This window comes from Ptychodera flava, chromosome 22 (assembly GCF_041260155.1).
Source record: "Ptychodera flava strain L36383 chromosome 22, AS_Pfla_20210202, whole genome shotgun sequence".
Classification (NCBI taxonomy): Eukaryota; Metazoa; Hemichordata; class Enteropneusta; family Ptychoderidae; genus Ptychodera; species Ptychodera flava.
The window spans coordinates 16667346-16688005 of record NC_091949.1 but is presented as its reverse complement, the minus strand read 5'-3'; the positions used below and the strand labels follow the sequence as shown (position 1 = coordinate 16688005).

At 36.0% G+C, this 20660-nt stretch overlaps 1 protein-coding gene across 1 annotated transcript in view; it reads right to left on the bottom strand.

The window, feature by feature from the left end:
* LOC139122813 (cadherin-related family member 1-like) overlaps positions 1-19349 on the bottom strand; it is a 62720-nt gene extending 43371 nt beyond the window's left edge. Inside the window, exons 1-9 of the mRNA XM_070688576.1 lie at positions 19269-19349; positions 16011-16094; positions 15487-15594; positions 14458-14603; positions 12966-13019; positions 12339-12428; positions 11921-12016; positions 11556-11678; positions 11292-11423 (exon numbers count right to left, since the gene is read on the bottom strand). Coding sequence (XP_070544677.1) covers positions 11292-11423; positions 11556-11678; positions 11921-12016; positions 12339-12428; positions 12966-13019; positions 14458-14603; positions 15487-15594; positions 16011-16053 — 792 coding nt within the window. The 5' untranslated portion in view covers positions 16054-16094; positions 19269-19349. The remainder of the gene's footprint in view (positions 1-11291; positions 11424-11555; positions 11679-11920; positions 12017-12338; positions 12429-12965; positions 13020-14457; positions 14604-15486; positions 15595-16010; positions 16095-19268) is intronic.
* Between the last annotated feature and the right edge of the window lie 1311 nt (positions 19350-20660).

Genomic DNA, 20660 nt, shown 5'->3' with positions numbered 1-20660 from the left:
AAAGACACCCCGTTTATTACACGAATCACTGTTAAATTTTATACTACCTTAGTTTAATTGTAATAAAATATACATTTAGATTATCCTGCTTCTTAGATTCTTAAGATATTATCCAATCGTAAAATTCAAAACAATTCTTTCAGTGATTATGTTAGTTAACATTTTCATATCACATTTAAGAAGGTTGTAAATGGCATTTTGGCAAATATCACTATTCTTCTGAAAATGATCTCAAATGGCTTATTATATTGGCGTAAATTCAAACAAACTAAAATTTGTCACACAAACACACAACACACACACACACACACACATCACCACCACCACCACCACCACCACCAAAGCTAGTTTTGTATCTTCTCAGAGGGTTAAAGTGCTCGACGCAGGGATGCAGAGCAATATTAAATTAATAATGAGAACACATAAAGTACGTTTGATATCTATTACTCGAGTTTTACGTATTCCCGCGATCGTCAGATAGGTAGATTTAAATGTCTGAAATTTGCTTACAAGATATAATTATCAAGTAGGGTCAAACCATTTATTGTGGCGGGTTGAATGGAAATTTAAAAATAACATTTGTTTTCGTGTCGGCACTTGGAGACTTACTCAGAAAACAAGCGTTCTGAGTTGTTCTCCCATTTTTTCACGATGCGATTATTATTTTGCGTCCAAATATGCTATGTTGACACAAACGAAACATTGAAGAAATAAGGAAGTCGACTTAGACTTGAAAACAGCTTATATTTTGCATTATATGTCAAACGTATCACGGCATGCTAAACGAATGGCATTGAGAGTGATGGCTGTGGTACTGTTAAAGTTCTCGTATCGTTAGTGCCGCTCCTGTTCGATATGTGCCTGGAGAGGATGAATACGGTGAAGAGGACAATCGTACACACGTATTTTTGTAAATGATGTGTAATGAAATGAAATCCATCTGAATAAATAGCATAATATTTGTTTCGCAAGATTTTTTCGTCAATTTCTGGTGGGCCGTTTCTGCATTTCACGATATTTTACAAGACTGTGCACGGCAATGATGCATAGTTTGTTGTACAAGACAAAGTGTGCATCATCGACTTTCAAAGTGGAAACCCATCGGCACATAGGATACCGAAATCTCGCGTTATGTCATGATGTATGAACAATCAGTTTACTCAGCAATCAACACATTTATAACACTAAAAAATTGATTCGCAAGATCTATTCGTATGCTAAGAAAATAGATAAGGGTAGTGGTTTGAAAAAGTGACGTCAGAGTGTATTTTTTAAAGTGAATTTACCTTGGAAATATTTTCTGAAAAATGCCCTGTCATATGACCATGTGTATATGACCATGTGCAGAGTGTCCTCGACTGCTTTCAAACACTTTTTTAACTTGATTGATTAGGGACGAGCCTCTAAAATAAGAGCCATATTATCCATCCCGATAACGTATGATAATAATGATTATTCATGGAAAATAAAAGTTTTAATTACAATGTCACTCGGTATATTAAGAATGTTTCGCCTCAGTTTGAAAAAAACAGGCATCACTATGACATGGCTTTGGAGAACTCGCCCTGTCGGTTCCTTAGCTAGCAGGATAGCAGAGATCAACAAAAGTACAGACTTGCAGATGATTATTTCTTTGATAACTCTTCATATAGATATGCCCGTTTATAATAATAAAAACCATCGTACAATCGTGTTAAATATATTCAGAAATATCGCCTACACAATACCGTACTTTGACATTGTTATTTTTCAAGGTAAAAGATACACAAATTGAGAGTACACTGACTTTCTAATGGGAAGTGCGCAATCAATGGCAACTTCGCAAATTTCCGATATCTATCAAGAAACTAATACAACTCAGAAAAGGCTGCATACATATATATATATATTATATATATATATATATATATATATATATATATATATATATATATATATATATATATATATATATATATATATATATCAGGAGACCTGATGATTGCTTAGCGCATGAAACAGCCTGTAGAGTGACAACTACAAGTTCCTAGATTCTCAGTATATATATATATATATATATATATATATATATATATATATATATATATATATATATATATATATACGTGTGTGTCTGAGTCTGTGTCTGTGTCTAGTGAGTAAAGATGACTATTATCTGATTAAACAGGGCAATACCAATCACAACCAAACACGGATGGTACAGATTCTAATACGATACTTCTTACATTTCGTCAGAAGAACCAATTGATTCACGTTCAATGATGCGGTTTATACATACAAATAACCGGGATAATATACTTAATAAAGATTCACATATTCAGAGTTTCACAATCCTCTTCAAATCGACCACAAATTAACCAAATTTGTACACAAAAGGTCCGAGAGAGTATCACCCGACAAAATCCCACAACAGTGCCAAACACATAAAAACAAAAACTTCAAAGCAAACTGAAGGATTCACACGCGAATTACCGCTGACACAGCGTGGATCTTGAGAGGGTCGTTCTACTTTATCAACGTTGACGGTTACGTCTGTAGTGCTCTTGAACTTCTCATCGGTAGAGGTTTCTTCTGCCAAGATCTGTGGAAAGAAGAATCAACGTCCAAATTATACGTATTATTCCAAAATTTTTGATTTGTAATGGAATACGTCATCCAAATAAATAAATACACTACTCGATATGATTTGCGAGCTTTAGTCACTGTCACTGAACCTTCCAAATGAATGGCATGAATTTATTCATTAATTGGTTTTCTAATGTAACAGAGTAGTTCACCACTTGTTCGTTCCGAGTCTGCTCGGGGTTCGCTGAACCTTACATCAAACCGTGCCTGCAGGTAAACTGTACTATTAAACTGAACAAATTGCAGATTTTTTCAGATAAGCTCAGTGCAAAAGAGTTTTACGCATGCCTCCAGCGTGCTTGATGCCACATGTAACAAATTAATTCAAACTTTCTGGTGAGTTCCTGTTGAATCGATAACTGCACTGACGACTCCGTTTTCGGAAGTTGATCAGGAAGTTCGTCTAGTCGAAGTTGGTCATGTTTTATTGCGGTGTCATAACAACGTATTACCGCGTGTCTCACTACTCCAGATTTGGTCAATAAAATTGTCCTATTCCATCGATCAATATGACACAATGATGTCAGAGAATACATGGCTTTTATGACTAAATGTTCAATATTTTAGCCGGCTATACCGTTATCATGGTTCATCTGTAGACGCAAGTTATTCAATATCGGTAAGTACCTGATTGTGTTTGTGAAAATAATTTTAACGCCTAACCTAAGCTTGTAATCAACAAAATAGGCAGAATACTTCAATCACCATACAACATACAATTTTACATATAAAATGCGTTCTAACACATTCAATAAACTAACCTTGAAGTGAAAGCTTTGGTGTTTTGAATAGTCCAACAACAACTCATTTCGCACCCTTATGACCACATATGCTTTATTGAGAGCAGTTTCGGGTGAGAGATAAAATGCTTGATCAGCAATGCCACCCTCTTCAAGTATTTGAATTCGGAAGCGACCATTATCAAACTGAAACAGAATCCAGCAAACACAGTATTGTACATGTATTCTTTGATACTCTGGACGTATGAAGACATTTAATTGTAGCTTTTAAAGTCCATCAACAGAACTGCGGTCCGTACTGATTATTTCACTGTTACTAATATTTATTATGTTTGTGAATCTGCTATCAGAACTATTTGCCTATACTTCCACAATACATGGTAAATATTGGCAAGGGAGCAATTTTGGTAAATTAGAGAACCAACTTATCGAAAACGTCATACCGTTTCACTTTGAAATTATAAGGTAGAAGGCTTCCCATATGTAGGATATAATGTTACCAAATTCCATTTATTTCCATGCAGAAATGCAAGAACATGCCATTGCAGTATTGTCATTAGTTATGACGTGCACACAAGACTTGATACGGGAAGCAATTTCAAAACATGGATTCAAAGAGTGGTATCACATGTTACATTTATGTAAATGGTATTGTTATTCCTATTGCTACAAAAGGAACCGTGGAAAAGCTGACACAGCCATTAATTCTCAGCGCTTTCATCATTATGTATTTGCCTTGCTTTATAATCAACCCCCTTCTTTCCCTCACAATCTGAAGGTAGTGTGTAAATGGCCGTTTTAGATCTTCAAGTTATAGGCTGGCAGGATAATGGCAACTTTTTGGACACGTCCTTAATCAGTTGCCAACATGTTTGAAGGCTGATACTTGTCATTTTCTATCTGAGCTGCATGTAAGCTGTATTTATACTTGTATCAAAACGTTAGATACAACATAGTTTTCCTCATCATATTTCTTGTCAAATTTATCGCCAATTGTCCCTCAGGAAACAAATGTCGTCTGCGGGATTCCTCAGGATGATAGTTGCTGTTTAAATATCCACAGTTCGGCATTTGTCAATTGAAGTGAAAGTACAGAGGGATACTTTAGGTTTTTTATATTTTATATTCATTTTTGATATATAAGATATATGAAATACATAACTAGTGGTTTGCCATGTCAATTTCACCATTGTACAAATTTATTTATGCTCTTGTTTTACTGAAAGTATATGACGCATTTGTACATGTTTGTAGAAACAATTTGCACATCCCACATTTATATATTATAGCCCAAACATGGGACTATGTGCCCGAGGGTAGATGACCATTTGCCCGACGTAAGGAGGGCAAATGGTCTCCTGCCCCGAGGGTACATAGTCCCTTGTTTGGGCTATAATGTTTTTATTACATGCCTCTCTTACTCAGTTTGCACCAAAATATTTACGTTTATTGGCAAATTATAGTCAAATGCTTTATTTTCATTTTAGACGAAAAATGGTTAAAAATAGAACGATTTTCATCATCGAATGGTGCATTGATATATTTAAACTGCTATTATGCGGTTTATCAATATTTTTATGCGAAATTTTCCAAAAACCGGACTTTCTGTGCAAAAACATGAAATTTCAAGACTTTAACATCCAAAAGTTTTCAATTTGAAAATAGTTCCGGTTCACTTTCAGTCCAGTGATGACGATGCGGCCCGCGACGTCATCGGCGAGTTACCATTGAATCCTATGGAGCGCGCGACGTTCGATATACGAGGCATGTAATAATATGTATTATCTGACCTTGTTCGTGTACCCCATATAAACAAAAGGTTCGGATTCCTTCAACAAATGAAAAGGGAACAATATGATGTCGCCAATTCGCACTGGAACGTCTCTGGTCAGCCAGGCTCGACTGTTAAAGGAATGGAAATTTAGAGGGGTTTTAGCAAATTTTTTGCTCACTTTTCTATCAAAAATCAGGATCAAAGTACAATGCTAACAGCATTGACTCTGTCTAAAGGCTGACTTAAACCACAATTTACGAAAGGCAGGCGTTTTCGTGACATATTTCTTGGCAAAAATGGCACCACCTCTCTCATAAACCCTCAGTGCTCTATATGTGGAATTGATGTATCTGGAAAAGGAACTGTTCTCATACAATATATTCCAAAGTACTTAGGGTTTTGTCCTGCGTAGAATAACGATACTAAAGGTATGTCATCAGGCTATAAATTGTTGTTTTCTTCAGATCTTCAAATTCAACCGCCGTCATGACATGACAAAAGAAGGATATTTACATGCAGCGGTGGTGCAGCAATGCAGCACCATGACGAAAAATGAAACTGTTAGAACTGTAGATATTTTTAGGCGTAGTTATGATCCTACAGATATTAAACTCTTAACATTTTCTGCAATCCGTAGCTCAATGTCACTGTTTTTTCATTTTACCCGAGTGAGGTAAAAAAACATGCCTACACAGTTGACTTAGATCTGTGCGCGTGAGGACGAGAAAAACACACTGACCTCCGTCAAGTCGCTGATTCCTACAGTCGCAATATCTCAACTCACACTTTCATTAGATGTAAGCAAATCAACTGGGATTTCGTTATAATCAAAACTTCCGCTACACAGACTCTGCACGGAAGTAACATAAATGTTTGTCGTATACTGTGTGAACACCAATGAAAACCACAAACATAGAAAATAAATGTTTGTGTTCAAAAAGGGGAGAAATGCGCAAAGGATGATCTATGCCCTTTAAAGTACAAACCTCATCGGGATCGTCAATTTGTATCTCAATATTTTCAACTACTGAATGCTGCGGTGATTGTTCCATCACTTCTCCAAAATAGTGCTCCTTCTCGAACGCTGGCGGCATATCATTGACATCGTCGATCATGACAGCAACTGTTGTTGAACTTGTGGTGGCGTTTAGGGTCTGGTTGTAAAAGTCAATTTCCTTCGCCTAAAAGGAAAAGAATTACAACATTTGACAAGAAAATATAGTTTTTTAAAGGGATATTAGAAATATTTTACTGGTGAAAATGTCTAATTTTACACGGGGCATACATACTCTTTTCCAAACAATCCTATATTTTCCTGAGTTTCTACACTGTAAAAATAGCGGACGCTAGACGCGTCTTTACGCGTTCAAAATGTACATGTCGGTGTTCAAATTTGAACGGCTAGTTTTCATATTGTTAACACTAGTGTTCATAATATTAACAATGATGTTCTAAACCTGAACACTATGTGTTAACAACGACCTCCTTCAAGTGTTCAAAAACTCAGCATCTCAAAAATTGTACAATTCTGTTAAACAATTAACAGTCTTTTGTGTTTTTTTTCTTTACAATGGCTATATTAAATTTACTATTGCTTCACTGTCCGGCAAACGTACACGGATTTTGGTGTAACGAATTTCACACTGAGTGAAAAATATTTCCGGCCTACAATTGCTGAAAGCATGTTTTTTCTAAAAAAGGAAGTATACAAAATAATTGTACACATTTATTAGGGTTAAAAGTTTAAAAATTAGAAAAGAAAATCAGAAAACCACCATGAACGTTTTAATTTTAACATCGGCGTGCAAGAGGCGTTCTACTTCTAAACACTTGGTGTTCAAGTTTGGTGTCTTTTCCTATCCCATGATGCATCAAAACGGAAGTTGCGACATTTTTCTTGTAAGCACACCCTGAAGTCGTGATCGTGCGGAAGCAAGACCAGAAAGGGCAAGTTTCCTCTCCAAAATAGTAAAAGGTATTAGATTTTGAAGCATCTATATTATCGTCCTTTGAAATTAATTGTATTGTACCTTGAAATAGCTTAACTACGTGAAGAAACCTTTTTTCTTTCAGTGGCTGCTATACCAACAACTAGCTGTGACTACGCAGTGGTACTTTTGGCCATGGCCTATCGATCGATCTCACTCGGGTCAAGGGTCATCGCAACATAACTGTAGCGATAACCCTTGACCTGAGCGCGATCGATACGCCTTGCATAGTACCGCTGCGTAATCACAGCTAACACATGTCTTTTAGTAGACACAATCGCATGTAAAACATCAATTAAACATTGTAGAGTATGCAATGTATTGTTTCAGCATATGAGAGTGTGGCTTTTTTATTTTAATCTGTTGATGACAAGAAGCAGCAAATATTTTGTAACAGTCATTGAAGAGAGGCACTGTATATTGAAAGTCTCCCCTTTCCTTAACCTAATCAGCTCAGCCCCTTCTCTTTCATTTAAAGTTTCATCTCGCCATATTACCTATTGTTGCATTTTTTGCAGGATGTAAAAAGTTGGATTTAACTGAAAATCGAAGAGTTTTTATAGAAGCTGGTGGTACAGATGAGTGTACAGGTAAGAAGATGTGTGTACAGGTAGCTGTCTCGAAACAAGCTTGAGAACATTCATCTCTAATGTAGATTTAAACTTCCAAGGGTCAGTAACTGAATTTTGATAAGTTTCTGTATTTTTGTTCTGAATTAATCTAAGCTTTGGTATTATGCTATGATCAACTTAATGTTGCCGGAGAATAAGCTTTCACAGACGTGTAGTCTCCCTTATCAAATTAAAGCTGAAAGCGACAGACCGTTCAGAGTAAAAATGTCCGCTCTGAATTACTGATTTTTCTGAAATTTTCACTCTGAATTTTCTGTCACTTTCTGCTTCAATTTTTCATCCCCCTTGCATCTGATGAAGGAGACTTCACGTCTTTGAAAGCTTATGCCCTTGTTACATTTAGTTGATCATAGCCTGCTACCAAACCGTAAATTATTTTGTATTGTAGCTCAACACGTCTCTAGTACTTATCAACTGGTTTTTAGCTTTGCTGTCAGCTAAATAGGTGGATGTGTAGCATTGTCCTCAAATTTGTACATCCAAAGGTTTTTCTTCAAAACAGCCTGTACGAATCCTTTAATATTTGGATTACAGGTCCCAAGGGATTACCCTAATCAGATATGTTCAAATTATGATGAAATATGCAAATTTATATTTTTGAAGCTAATTTTGCTAAAAATCTTCTTCTCTTTTACTGACGTCTTCAATATTTTGTAAACATGTCCCTAAAAATGACCTTAGTCAAATTTGTTATAGTTGTGATGAAATATTCAAATTTTTATATTTCATGGCAATTTTTGTCATTTTTGGTCAAAAATCTTTGAAAAATCTTTTTCAAAACTGCTAATCGAACAGCTTTGATATTTAGGACATAGATCTCTACTGATAGTCTTTTTCAGATTGTTCAAATTATGCAGAAATTTGCAACTTTGTATTTTTAGGACATTAAAGACATTTCGGACATTTTTAAGACATTAGGGATTACCAGAATGTGATATATTCAAGTTATGATGAAATGTACATTTTTTTCATTTTAAGGGTGATTTTTACCATTTTTGGAAAAAAATTGTATAAAAATTAATAGAAGGGTACACCAGACTTTGAAAGGTCTTTACGAATATGTTTTGAATTTCTGAGACGTATATTTTTGAAATGTCACCGATTTATTTCAGGGTTTATTTAAAGATATTACAACCTACAAACCTTTTGTTTATGAAGGACTTTGTTGGACAAGGAAATAGGTTTCACCCTGCCAAGGACTCACTTTCCCCACTTTCTGCATGTTGTGCCTCACAGTGACACATTGACAACTTGACATGTTGTGTTTACTTTAGTGTGGACAACTATATACCATGTGCACCAGAGAAGCCTTGACTAACTCTTTTTTTCTTCAAAATTTACAATTGTCTATACAAGAGGAAATGTCTTTAAGAAACCATCTTACAAAAATGGAGTATGCATTTCATACATATACGTCTTTTCAAGACAATAAGTATGCCAAATTTGAGCTTTTTCAAATGATTTTTGTACATTTTAAGCAAGTATGAACATAAAACGTAATCCACAATATGGTGATTTTTATTGCTTATGTTTTGATAGGAGGGTGTTAACACTGTTGGTGTTTTCCTCTGACAAACTTTACATACAAAGTTGCGATGTTTATTTGCCCATTTTACAGTAAATTATTGTATTTTACTCTAGAAATGTTTCGTGTATTTTTAGAATAAAATAATTTTACTGGATATCAATGGTCTGTAATGTTATTTGAAGGCTTGAACACCCCGTGAATGCCCAAAATTAAAGGTGTTCAACAAGCGCGCATCATGTGTTCTAGCCTTTAACACACTTATCGTTGAACGGCGTCCATGCGTTCAAAAAGTGTTACAACCCTTTGAACGCGTAAAAGCGTTCAATTTTTTGAACACATTTCCTGTGCAACGTGTGTTCAGATATGGAACACTATGGTGTTCAATATAATGTCTGATGAACACGTAGCGTTCAAAATCTGCACACGTCTATTCAAAATTTGAACGTTGGTTGAACACGTAGTGTTAAATTTCTGAACGTCTAGAGGCGTTCAAAAAGTGTTACAAAAAGGCGTTTAATTGGTGTTCTATCCCTTAACACTTAACTTTACAGTGTAGTTCGTGGGAAACTTGTTAAGGAGAATCAATTTTACTCTCCTGATTGGACGGTGTATCTATCAATGTAGAGAAAAGGTATAACTTACTACAACAGTGAAGACAATTGGAAATTCATCTTCTGCCATTGCCTCTCTGTCGAACACCACACTTGTGCGAATTATCCCCTTCGAGTAAAAACTTTGAACTGTTTCGACCCAGAAGTCCGTGCTGTCTGTGGGAGGGCATGAAGTTATTGTTTAGACAACCACTAAGATATATGCAAAATTAATTCTGCGTGCTTGTTGTCAGTTACATTAAACCGTATGTGAAGAAAACTCCAGAGAATTCCAGATGTTTGTGGAAATAGCATCACAACTGTGCAATTTCGCCAACTACTAAACAAGTGCTGTTTCTGTAAAACCATCACGCACTCGGAAAATATCAAAACTTTTAGAGAATTTAGAAAGAATCTCAAACAAGTTTATTGCCATACCTGACTCATAAAAAAACATTGTTTCACACACAATGGAGAAAATAAATGGGTTTAACAGAAGAAAATGCTAAAAGTATAAAATGACTTAACTAAACGTGAGTACCGTGACTTACTTCACCTACAACATGGCCTGCCTACTATGTGTATAACAGAAAAGTAAGTTTTAGTGTGTTGCAACAATGAAAATATTATTAAAGTACCAATTTATTACAGTAGAGAGATATTACATGCATTTAACCATCAGAATATAATCGAAACAGGCAAAGACAATGGAATTAATTATTATGAAAACTTACCAGGAATCATAAACTCGATGTCTTGACGATTAGCTGTATCACCATCAACCGCTTCGACTTCCAGCACGATTGTATTCTATTAATAACAGGTCAAACGTTAAAGGTCAATAAAGGTTATTATTACATGCCTCGTATATCGAACGTCGCGCGCTCCATAGGATTCAATGGTAACTCGTCGATGACGTCGCGGGCCGCATAGTCATCATTGGACTGAAAGTGAACCGGAACTATTTTCAACTTGACAACTTTTTGATGTATAAATGTCGAAATTCCATGTTTTGCACAGGAAATCCAGTTTTGGAAAATTTTGCAGAAAAAAATTGATAAACCGCATAACAGTAGTTTAACTATATCATTGCGCCATTTGATGATGAAAATCGTTCCATTTTTAACGGATTTTCTTCTAAGATGGAAATAAAGCATTGGATTATCATTTGCCAATAAATTTAAATATTTCGAGTGAAAACTGTAAGAGAGGCATGTAATAAAAATATTATAGCCCAAACATGGGATTATGTACCCTCGGGGCAGGAGACAATTTGCCCTCCTTACGTCGGGCAAATGGTCACCTGCCCTCGGGCACATAGTCCCATGTTTGGGCTATAATATATACTTCCAAATGAATAGCAAGAACTCATTCACTAAGTTGGTTTTCTCAGGTAAAATATAAAATAGCTCACCACTGGTTTGTTTTCCTCCAGGTTTGCGGAATATGGATGGAAAGTGAAACGAGGTGGCGTGTCTTGAACGTCAAGAACTGCAACTGTGACAGTGGCGGAACTAGAGTGTTGCATTGGGTCTGTACCACGGTCCTGCACAATGAAATAAAGTGAAACAGAAATAACCATCGCATTAGGAGGAGGAATGAACTCTCAGTAATGTTCAAAGTTACATTTTGCGTCAGCACATTCCGCATGGTAAACAACAGTAGGAAAAAAACATACCGTTGCCACGACGACTGGTTTATAACCATTCTCTGTTTCAAAGTCCAGAGGACTATTAAGGATGAGGTATGCCTTTTCATAATCAAGTGGATCGGTTTCCAAAATGAACAGGCCTTCTGGAAACTAGAAAAGCAAAATTATAGACGTTATTTTAATAATGGAAATCTAAAATTTTAAACATACACTATTCAAACAAGTTTTTTATTGTAATTTATCAGGTTGAACAATTCGGTCATTATTACACACATCACAAGTGATGAAGATGTGGCAATCAATCAAGTGTTATTAATTTCTTGTACACAAAATTTTCGTTTATTTCTTTCAACATCTTGTACTAGAAAGAGATAGAAGATTGACATTCTCACCGAGGTTTCATCGAGATGAAAATCAAATTGACCATTCTGACCGGAATCGGCGTCGGTGGCACTGACAGTCTGCACAGTCGTACCGATAGTTTCGTCCTGAAAGCAGGGTGATATCGCAAATATCACTTTTCTGCTGTTACAGATCTGCTTGGACTCCGCTGACTGGAGTATACGTGTTTGTCAGCGATCAGACGACAATAATCACGTAGACACGTTTGTAACACTGCTTAAAGATGAAAGTATTTACATCGTCACGGGTGTCATAACTTGTAGCGCAGTACAAAATAATAAGCCAACGATTTCAGAGTCTCCAATCAATTATAGACGTATGTAGGAATATATTAAGTCGACCACACAGGCATTCAAACGTGTAGCGTTTGAATGTCTAACTAAACCGAAAGCGCTGATCAATCCATACCTCGGGCACTTCTGTTGAATATGGAGTTCCGATAAATTCTGGCGCATTGTCGTTCACATCTATGACATATAATGTTACATGTTCAGCGACCTGACGGGAAATAGGTTTAGAAGTTAATATGTATTTCAAGAACACTTTCAGCATTAAAGTAAGCGAAAGTTGATTTAAAATACAATAGACTGATTTTTGTCAAAGAGTGGAATTGAAGCAATCATTTTGCATATAAATTTCACCGAATTTTACATTATTCGTATAGTTCTACAGCTAACCCTAAATGTAAAACCACCGCATTTTAGTAAAGTGAAGGATTTGGTGTCGGACGGAAGTCAACACGGTAGATATTTACCTGTTAAACGGTAAACAGAAACGATGCACACATCGGCTGTCGATTAAAAGCATATATTTTGGTTTTCGTATTAAAAATTTGGTTTCATTTATTGATTCAGACAAATGTGCCATGGTAATTATCCCATATCGGAGCACAACTATTCAGACAGTAAACCTTATGTTACAAAACAGCTGACGTAAGTTGTTTCCTACACTAAAATGTATATTGGTTTAAAATCTTATAAACTTGAGAAGGTTTAGCGCTCGAACGGGCTAATCTTTGAAAAAAGTAATACTTACAATGTCATTAAATCCGTCGGACAATGTGAAAATGATGTCATGACTTGTTGCTGTCTTAAAGGTAAAGATTAAATTACGTAAGAAAAGTATCTTGCATACACGTAAAAATGTTGAATGGAATTGTCTTTACGGAACACTCATGAATAATCCAAGTAAAACGTTAACAAAGTAGACGTTTTAAACGTTGTAAATGTTTTAAGCATGCATATTAAGCATGAATATTCTTGGGAATAACGAATAATTTTTTGAATAATCAGGGGTAGTAAAATTGCTGAAGGGTAAATAAGACAAACCATGTTATTTATGATCGATTAAAAATATTGAACAGGCAAGCGCGATTATGTCACAAGAAATAATAAAGATGATTGATACACACTCGAGAACGAAACTGTGGAACCGTTTTACTTACAGGTTTTTGAATGTAAACACACCGATATATTTAAAATATTAGTTGCAAGGTGCTATTCCGTAAAATTATCTACACGATGATCATTCAAGTTGTATTTCAAAATCTAAAATGGTTAACAGAATGTAGGAATTCAAAAAATGGCACATCAAATGGAAGTCATCGTTCGTATGGAATCACCGTGGAATCACTCTTTTTGAATAACATAACTATATCGATACGACAGTGTGGCATTGCAATTTACCGAAGAATACCGAAGGATTCAAAGCGCGCGTTGGTTGCTATCGCTGGCAACGTTCCAAACGCGCACTTTTCGCACAATTGTCGACTCCTGGTATTTTGAAAATGCTCAAAATCTTTCTACTCTCCTAATTGTAAACCAATTTAGCTGACTTTCGGTAGGATTATTGAAGTCATACATGAGAATACAGATAAACATGCGTTTCTGAAAATTCCGAACCGTTTATAAGATATCGCCGTGAAACCCTTCAAAATTTCACAAAATGACACAGTAGATATTTTCCTGCTCAAAAAATTAATATTTTGTACTTGAACAGATACCTAATCCATGCTGGGGCTGTAAACAGGTATCTCATGTGTTACATTCTGAAATTTTGGAAAATTTGGTGCAAATTTGTAGGAGCTGAAACGTTTTAAAGTAGAGCTGTGAAAATTTGTATATGTGTGACATCACTGACCAATCGCGTACAAACCTGAGTCTTTTGGAATCGTATGATTCTGTAAATCTTTATTATGCAAAGAAAACCCTGAAAACTTTGCATTTTGATTGATTTTGGAAATTACCCTTAGCAACCGTTGCTTAGCAATTTGAATCCTTCGGTATCGCTTTAAGCAGTCACCTAGAAGATCTGTCTTTCGACCGGCACCTTAACTGTATTCTTCGTGAGAAACGTGAGTTCGATGACAGCTCTTCAATCCTGACTTAGGATTTGAGTTGCCCGTGATGGACGAGAAGAGATAAGATGAATTTACAATTCTTTCAATACATCATGGTATATAAAAAGAGATATAAAAGACGAATAGCCTGTCCATCGGTTAAAGCGAACGTTGACAGTAAGGTCTTACTTCATAATCAAGCTCCTGTATAAGTTTCACTTGTGCGTGGGTGCCATTCTGATCGCTGACGTCAAAAAAATCAGACCCAGTGGTTATACCAAAAGTTATGGGGTTGTCATCTGGATCCTCTCCGATGAGAAAGAACATAGTTTCGCCTGCAAAAAAAATAGAGAAAGGTACATTATATGTATGTATGTACGTAAGTAGGTATGTATGTACGTACGTACGCACGCACGCACGCATGCATGTATGTACCTCCTTAATTATAATTTTAATTTATCTATACACTCATGCCCCCATGTACATACATAATTCACACAGTTATTCATACTTCACAAATACATTTATTACTGTATATATATATATATATATATATATATATATATATATATATATATATATATATATATATATATGTGTGTGTGTGTGTGTGTGTGTGTGTGCGTGTGTGTGTGTGTGTGTGTGTGTGTGTGTGTACTGACAATCTAATTATAAACATGTATGCAGATACATATGAATATATGATATCTCATATATCATATAGATAGATAGATAGATAGATAGATAGATAGATAGATAGATAGATAGACAGACAGATAGACAGATAGATAGATAGATAGATAGATAGATAGATAGATAGATAGATTAATTGATGATTGATTGATTAATTGATTGATTGATTGATTGATTGATTGATTGATTGATTGATTGATTAATTGATTGATTTATTAATTGATTGATTGATTGGTGGACGGATTGATTGGTGGATGGAAGGATGCATGGATGGATTGATAGATAGATAATTTTGTACATGTGCAGAGGCATTTACGAATCAGTTGAATGAGTGTGGGCTGACCAGATGGAGAAAATCATGAAATGTAGCGATGGACGAATGTAAAAATGGTTGGAAAACATAGGAATTTGATGAAGACGTGCCAGTACTAGTATTGCCGATATAATATGTCGTCTGTTGTGTGATATCTGCATGCCGTTCATGAATTAAGATTCTTGCAGTATTGAGCTGCACGTGTAACTTACCGACAGGAAAATCTTCCCGGAAGCACAGCGCTACCATGTTGTAGCACTTTGGAGGGTTTGTATCAGGATATATTGTGCATGTTGGTGGAAGATTGCCCTGGACGGCCACTTCATTTAGAGTAAATGCAGCCGAAGATATTAAAATTAGTAAATATCAATTACTCAAAATTAAACTTTGTATAAAACGAAATGAAAATGTGAAAAGAAACCTAATGAAATGGTCTTATTATAAAATTTATAGTATTCGTAGAATAAAAAGCAGTTTGTAAAGCGTAGAAGAGGAATCTTGCGCTGTTAATATGATAATGGTGACAGCTATTTCGTATATAGGATGCAGAACTGATTAGATCTTTTATTCTGGTATGGCACAGATATATTGTACATTGTAATCCCTTTCTTACAAAATGTATATGGGCAAAAACATAATATTACGAACAGTATAAATTCAGTGGTTTTGCCAAATAAGTTTAGGATTATATCGTAAACCGATAGCTTTACTTGAGAGAACTAAGAGCTTAACTTGCCTAGTGCACTTGATAAAATGATGATCAACGTAAACAAAATCATGATGAGTCTGTATGGGACCTTAACAAGACGAGAGATACTTCCTGAAATATTAAAAGAAAGATAAGTGCACCATGGAGTAACTTACTTGCAAAGTGAGGTAAATGCATACACAGGTACAACTTTAACTTGATATTTTTTGGAACAAATACATGACGCAGATTTGGCTAAATTTCCCATTTTGAAATTATAACTGGTTGCTATAGCAGATGTTAACTCTATGAGGTCACATTTAATTTAGATTTTCAAATAAACAAGAGGGCAAAGACTTCACTTGCTTCTGATGCTTCTGAATATCAGAACTCTCGGAAATATGAACTACCCCCATGGTAGCAGTTTGTCGCCGCACCGAACATACTCCTCATCTGCATATTGTTTTTTCTCACCAGGACGTACTGACTAGCATACAGTTTTTTCGAACCAAATATGCTCATTGAAAATGTTATTTTTCCGCATCGCACCAGAACGGGCAACTTATTCGATTAGCAAAGCCAACATTTTAGACGCAACGGAATATTCTCAACGCAGCTGCATACTCGATCAGTCTACCATGTTGTCGCGCCGAGGAACAGTTTCGTCGGAACGGAATATACGCGACCTGTCGCAATTTATATTTTTTCCGCAACGTTCAGACTTCATTTTCAGTTTCGTCGCACCACTAAGTGAGCTTATTGATTTTTCGCGTCCTCTTCACATTACCAGCGTCCAAATTTGGGCAACGAGCGGGTAGAGATTTCGCATCCACGAGAGACGATAATATTTCGCAATGAGAGCTGTAGTGCACGAACGTGAGCATTGAGTTTCCTCGTTTGTATTTTTACCATTGTTAGTAATAAGCAGGTAGACATTTTGCGTACGCGCGAAGTTTGGTTTTTTCCTCATTCACAGTTAGGCATTCGCCGCCATTGTTATAGTTCAACATGACACTACGTGCCCCATAGATTGTTACCGCCTCGGCCTCTTTTCAAAGTCAAGTTCCATAGTGTTAGCAATTTTGACGCTGGATGTTTTATAGCCATGTAAAACATAGTTTGAGCTGCTGCTGTCGCATTTGATGTTGACAGCGCCGCTAAGGGCGCATTCACATACATTGGGGGCGGGGGCGGGGAGAATCTTTAAAAGGTTGTAAAACAATTTTGAGTACCCCTAGCACACCAAATAGATTTTCAAATTCCCTCATCACTAAGGAAAATTTTGGAAGTACCCCCTCCCCCCAACCAAACCGACTGAAATTGTGTTTCCGACGGATATGAAGATGGTTCTAATTCCAAGGTATGTCTGCAAAGTGCATGAAACGTGGTGCAATAACAATATCTTGAGGAAGCATTATCACTGTGATACAGCTACTCTGTTGAGTAAAGTAAGGGACTTGATAGAAATAACAGGGGGTAGGGCCGGAGTTTGTTAGGGTGTGTCACTATTTTTCGAAAAGCATTTTTAAGGGTCATGAAGTTTTACGTATGCCTTCGGAGGAAGATCATCACTTTTTGCGCAACTATCGCAACTACAAGAAGGCAAGATGTGACCGATACAGTGCTTCACTCGAAAATATACATAAAACATTGGATTATATGGGGCAAACTATTAACAATTTACTCCATTAAACAAAGCTATATCTGTACATTTATATATGTTTGATAATTTCTCTAAACACACTTTGCTTGAAGTGGGAGGTAAAAGTACATGTGTAAACAAAACATTTCATTTTTGGATTCCATTAAAGATTTTATTCACAGTACATTGTAGTCTATGAGTAAACTATGAACATTGTTTACCAATATAACACTTGCAACATATATATGCATTTATAGACGTTTGATAATTGATATCAATGAACTTGATTGGAACTAGGGTGGTTACAAGTGCATATGTGTACAAGAAGTTTGATTTTGGAATTTCACTGGAATTTTGAATTGATTCACTATACATTGTAGTCTATGAGGAAACTATAAACATTTTTTACAATACAAATCTAGCTAAATCTGTGTATTTATAGACGTTCGATGATTGATATTAGTGAACTTAATCAGCCTGTTACAAGTGAATGTGTGTGCAAGAAAATGTTATTTGGGAATTTCACTGAAAATGTTTATGCACTACACATTGTCGTCTATGAGGAAACTTCGAATATGTTTTTTTACAATACAAAACTAACGAAGTCTTTGCTAAATCAGCGATTTGTTCGACTTTTTTATTTGCAACTTTCAGCAATAGAACTATTGAATGAAAATGGACTTTTTCGACGACTTTTTCTACCTCACAAAATGTCACCCCGCATGCTGTGAAGCAGTCTCCACATAACATGTCTCCCATAAATGTCATTACCGTCAAATCTATGAATTCACTCATTAAATTATTTCGGCGGTGTTAATATCCTGGCAAGTTGCCATTTTCAACTTGTAATATTTTTTCGGGTAAGAAGTGATCGGGTATCACATGAGTATGATTTGGAAATGCCCATGACGTTTCATTTCAAACTAAGAAAGCCGTTTTGAAATTTACAAAGGTATTGTCAGCGTCAGCTATGTAATCACGTAGCAGGTATATGTATACATTCATTGTAGTGTCTGATCGTGTAAAACTGCCCTTCTAGAGTTAGATCATCGAAGTTCCAGGCTGCTTGCCTGCGCTCAAGGTTGTTCAAAGAGCTACGCGTACCGGTCTGAGGTTATTTGATGAGGGCAACTAGATAACACAAATAAATTATTAACGTTCTTATCGTAACTTACGAACTCATTAAGCACACCACCCACATCCGAATCATCATCGACGCATGCATATTAAGCATTAAGCTGGATCCTATGTCCCGCCGCAGCGGTCTTTAAGAGGTTTAAAGTTGAGAAAAGAAGGGAAAATAATGTTTTTGCTACACTTACTCCATGTCTGTGGGCATATAAATATCGAAACAGAGTAATTGAATCAACTAGGGCAGACTGTTGTATTGATGGTGAGTTATCGCGAAATTGAAACAATATAGTGTACTGTAACCGAATGTCGCGTGTATAGATCATGGGGTTAACGAGATGGCGCAGTGCCTATATGTTACTGCATACGCTCGAGAAAAGCCAAGCGACTGGTGGACAAGTCTGTGTTTCCCAATCGCTCGTCAAACAGGCTGATTCAAAAACCACTACTTCAATAAAACCATAACATATGAAATATCAACTAATTATATGGAGTATAAAAGGTAAATAACACATAAATATCAATTAACTTACATAGACAATCTTCCTGAGTAAAGCTCACGACGTGGTCTGCTGCAGTGGGACATAAAGGTCTCATTGGTAATCATGTGATCTTGTTTCCGATAACGTGTGACAATCGTGTAAGCAGGTGATTTACTGATTGAAACATCCGTGTAAATAAACTTCAAGCGCTTATCTGAAATCCGCAACAGCAATCATTCGTAACAACACAAAAACGCGGAAACGCAAAAAAAGCAATTGAAAGAATTTCCGCCTTTTATTTTGATGAGTTTAAAAATTTGATTGAAAATATTCATTCAATTTTTAACCGATCGAAAGACTATGGCAATTGAATTTAGGAATGTCTTCATCGTTGTAGCGGGCTCTCCCATTTAATATTTTTACAAAGATTGAAACATATACAGGTGTAGGGTAACTGTGCACTCATTCTGCGTTGGAGTATTCCTAGAACCAACAATTATATTCTCATTTATATTTGGCACAGGTAATCGCGGAAAATTGTACGTTATTTTTTCGCTTCTCGCAGTACAAAATACATCTGCGATTAAAGTATTCTTTAACCTGTCTTTTGACATAGACTTAAGTGAGTAATTTACATTACCGCCCAAAAAGCAAATTTTATCGGTATCTCGACAATGTATAGAATTTTCAAATTGACCACGTTATTGATAGTTTCTCAGAAAACAAAGCCGAGGGCTCTTATAAGCATTTTCGACCATCATATTTGAGCAAATACCATTGTGTGAGTTATTTGTCTAAAGTAGTACAAAGATTCGATGTGATAACAGATAGTAAATATGTTGCATTTCTAAAGCGTCGCATTCATATCAGCTACAAGTAACTGACCCATTAAAACTTGGAAACTCGGACGTGATCGGGCCAATGCGTATACTTACAAAAGATTTCCTTATTTTTCTCTGGATGAAAGATTAACATTATGCCAATCCGACACATTTTTTGAAATGTTTGATTTTATATATTTTGAAGACAAGTATTAGACCACCTGCCTATTTATGGAGCCATACCCCTCTAATTAAATCTTCAAACAAGAATAATTGTACTTTTCGAGAAGATTCTGAACCATTTCTGAACCATACAGTTATCTAAAGATTTCAATTTTCACTTTTTGGGGAAACACTATCGTCACCGGTTTCTGTTTTTGCGAGCAGCACTTGTGGCAAGCAGCGCTGGTAGCAACTTATGTGAAACACGATGTATTTCAATAAAATTCAAGCGTTCTTAATCACTCAACCAATCTATGTGTGTGTGTGTCTGTCTATCTGTCTTTCTCTCTCTCTCTCTCTCTCTCTCTCTCTCTCTCTCTCTCTTTCTCTCTCTCTCTCTCTCTCTCTCTCTCTCTCTCTCTCTCTCTCTCTCTCGCTCTCTCTCTCTCTCCATTTTCTA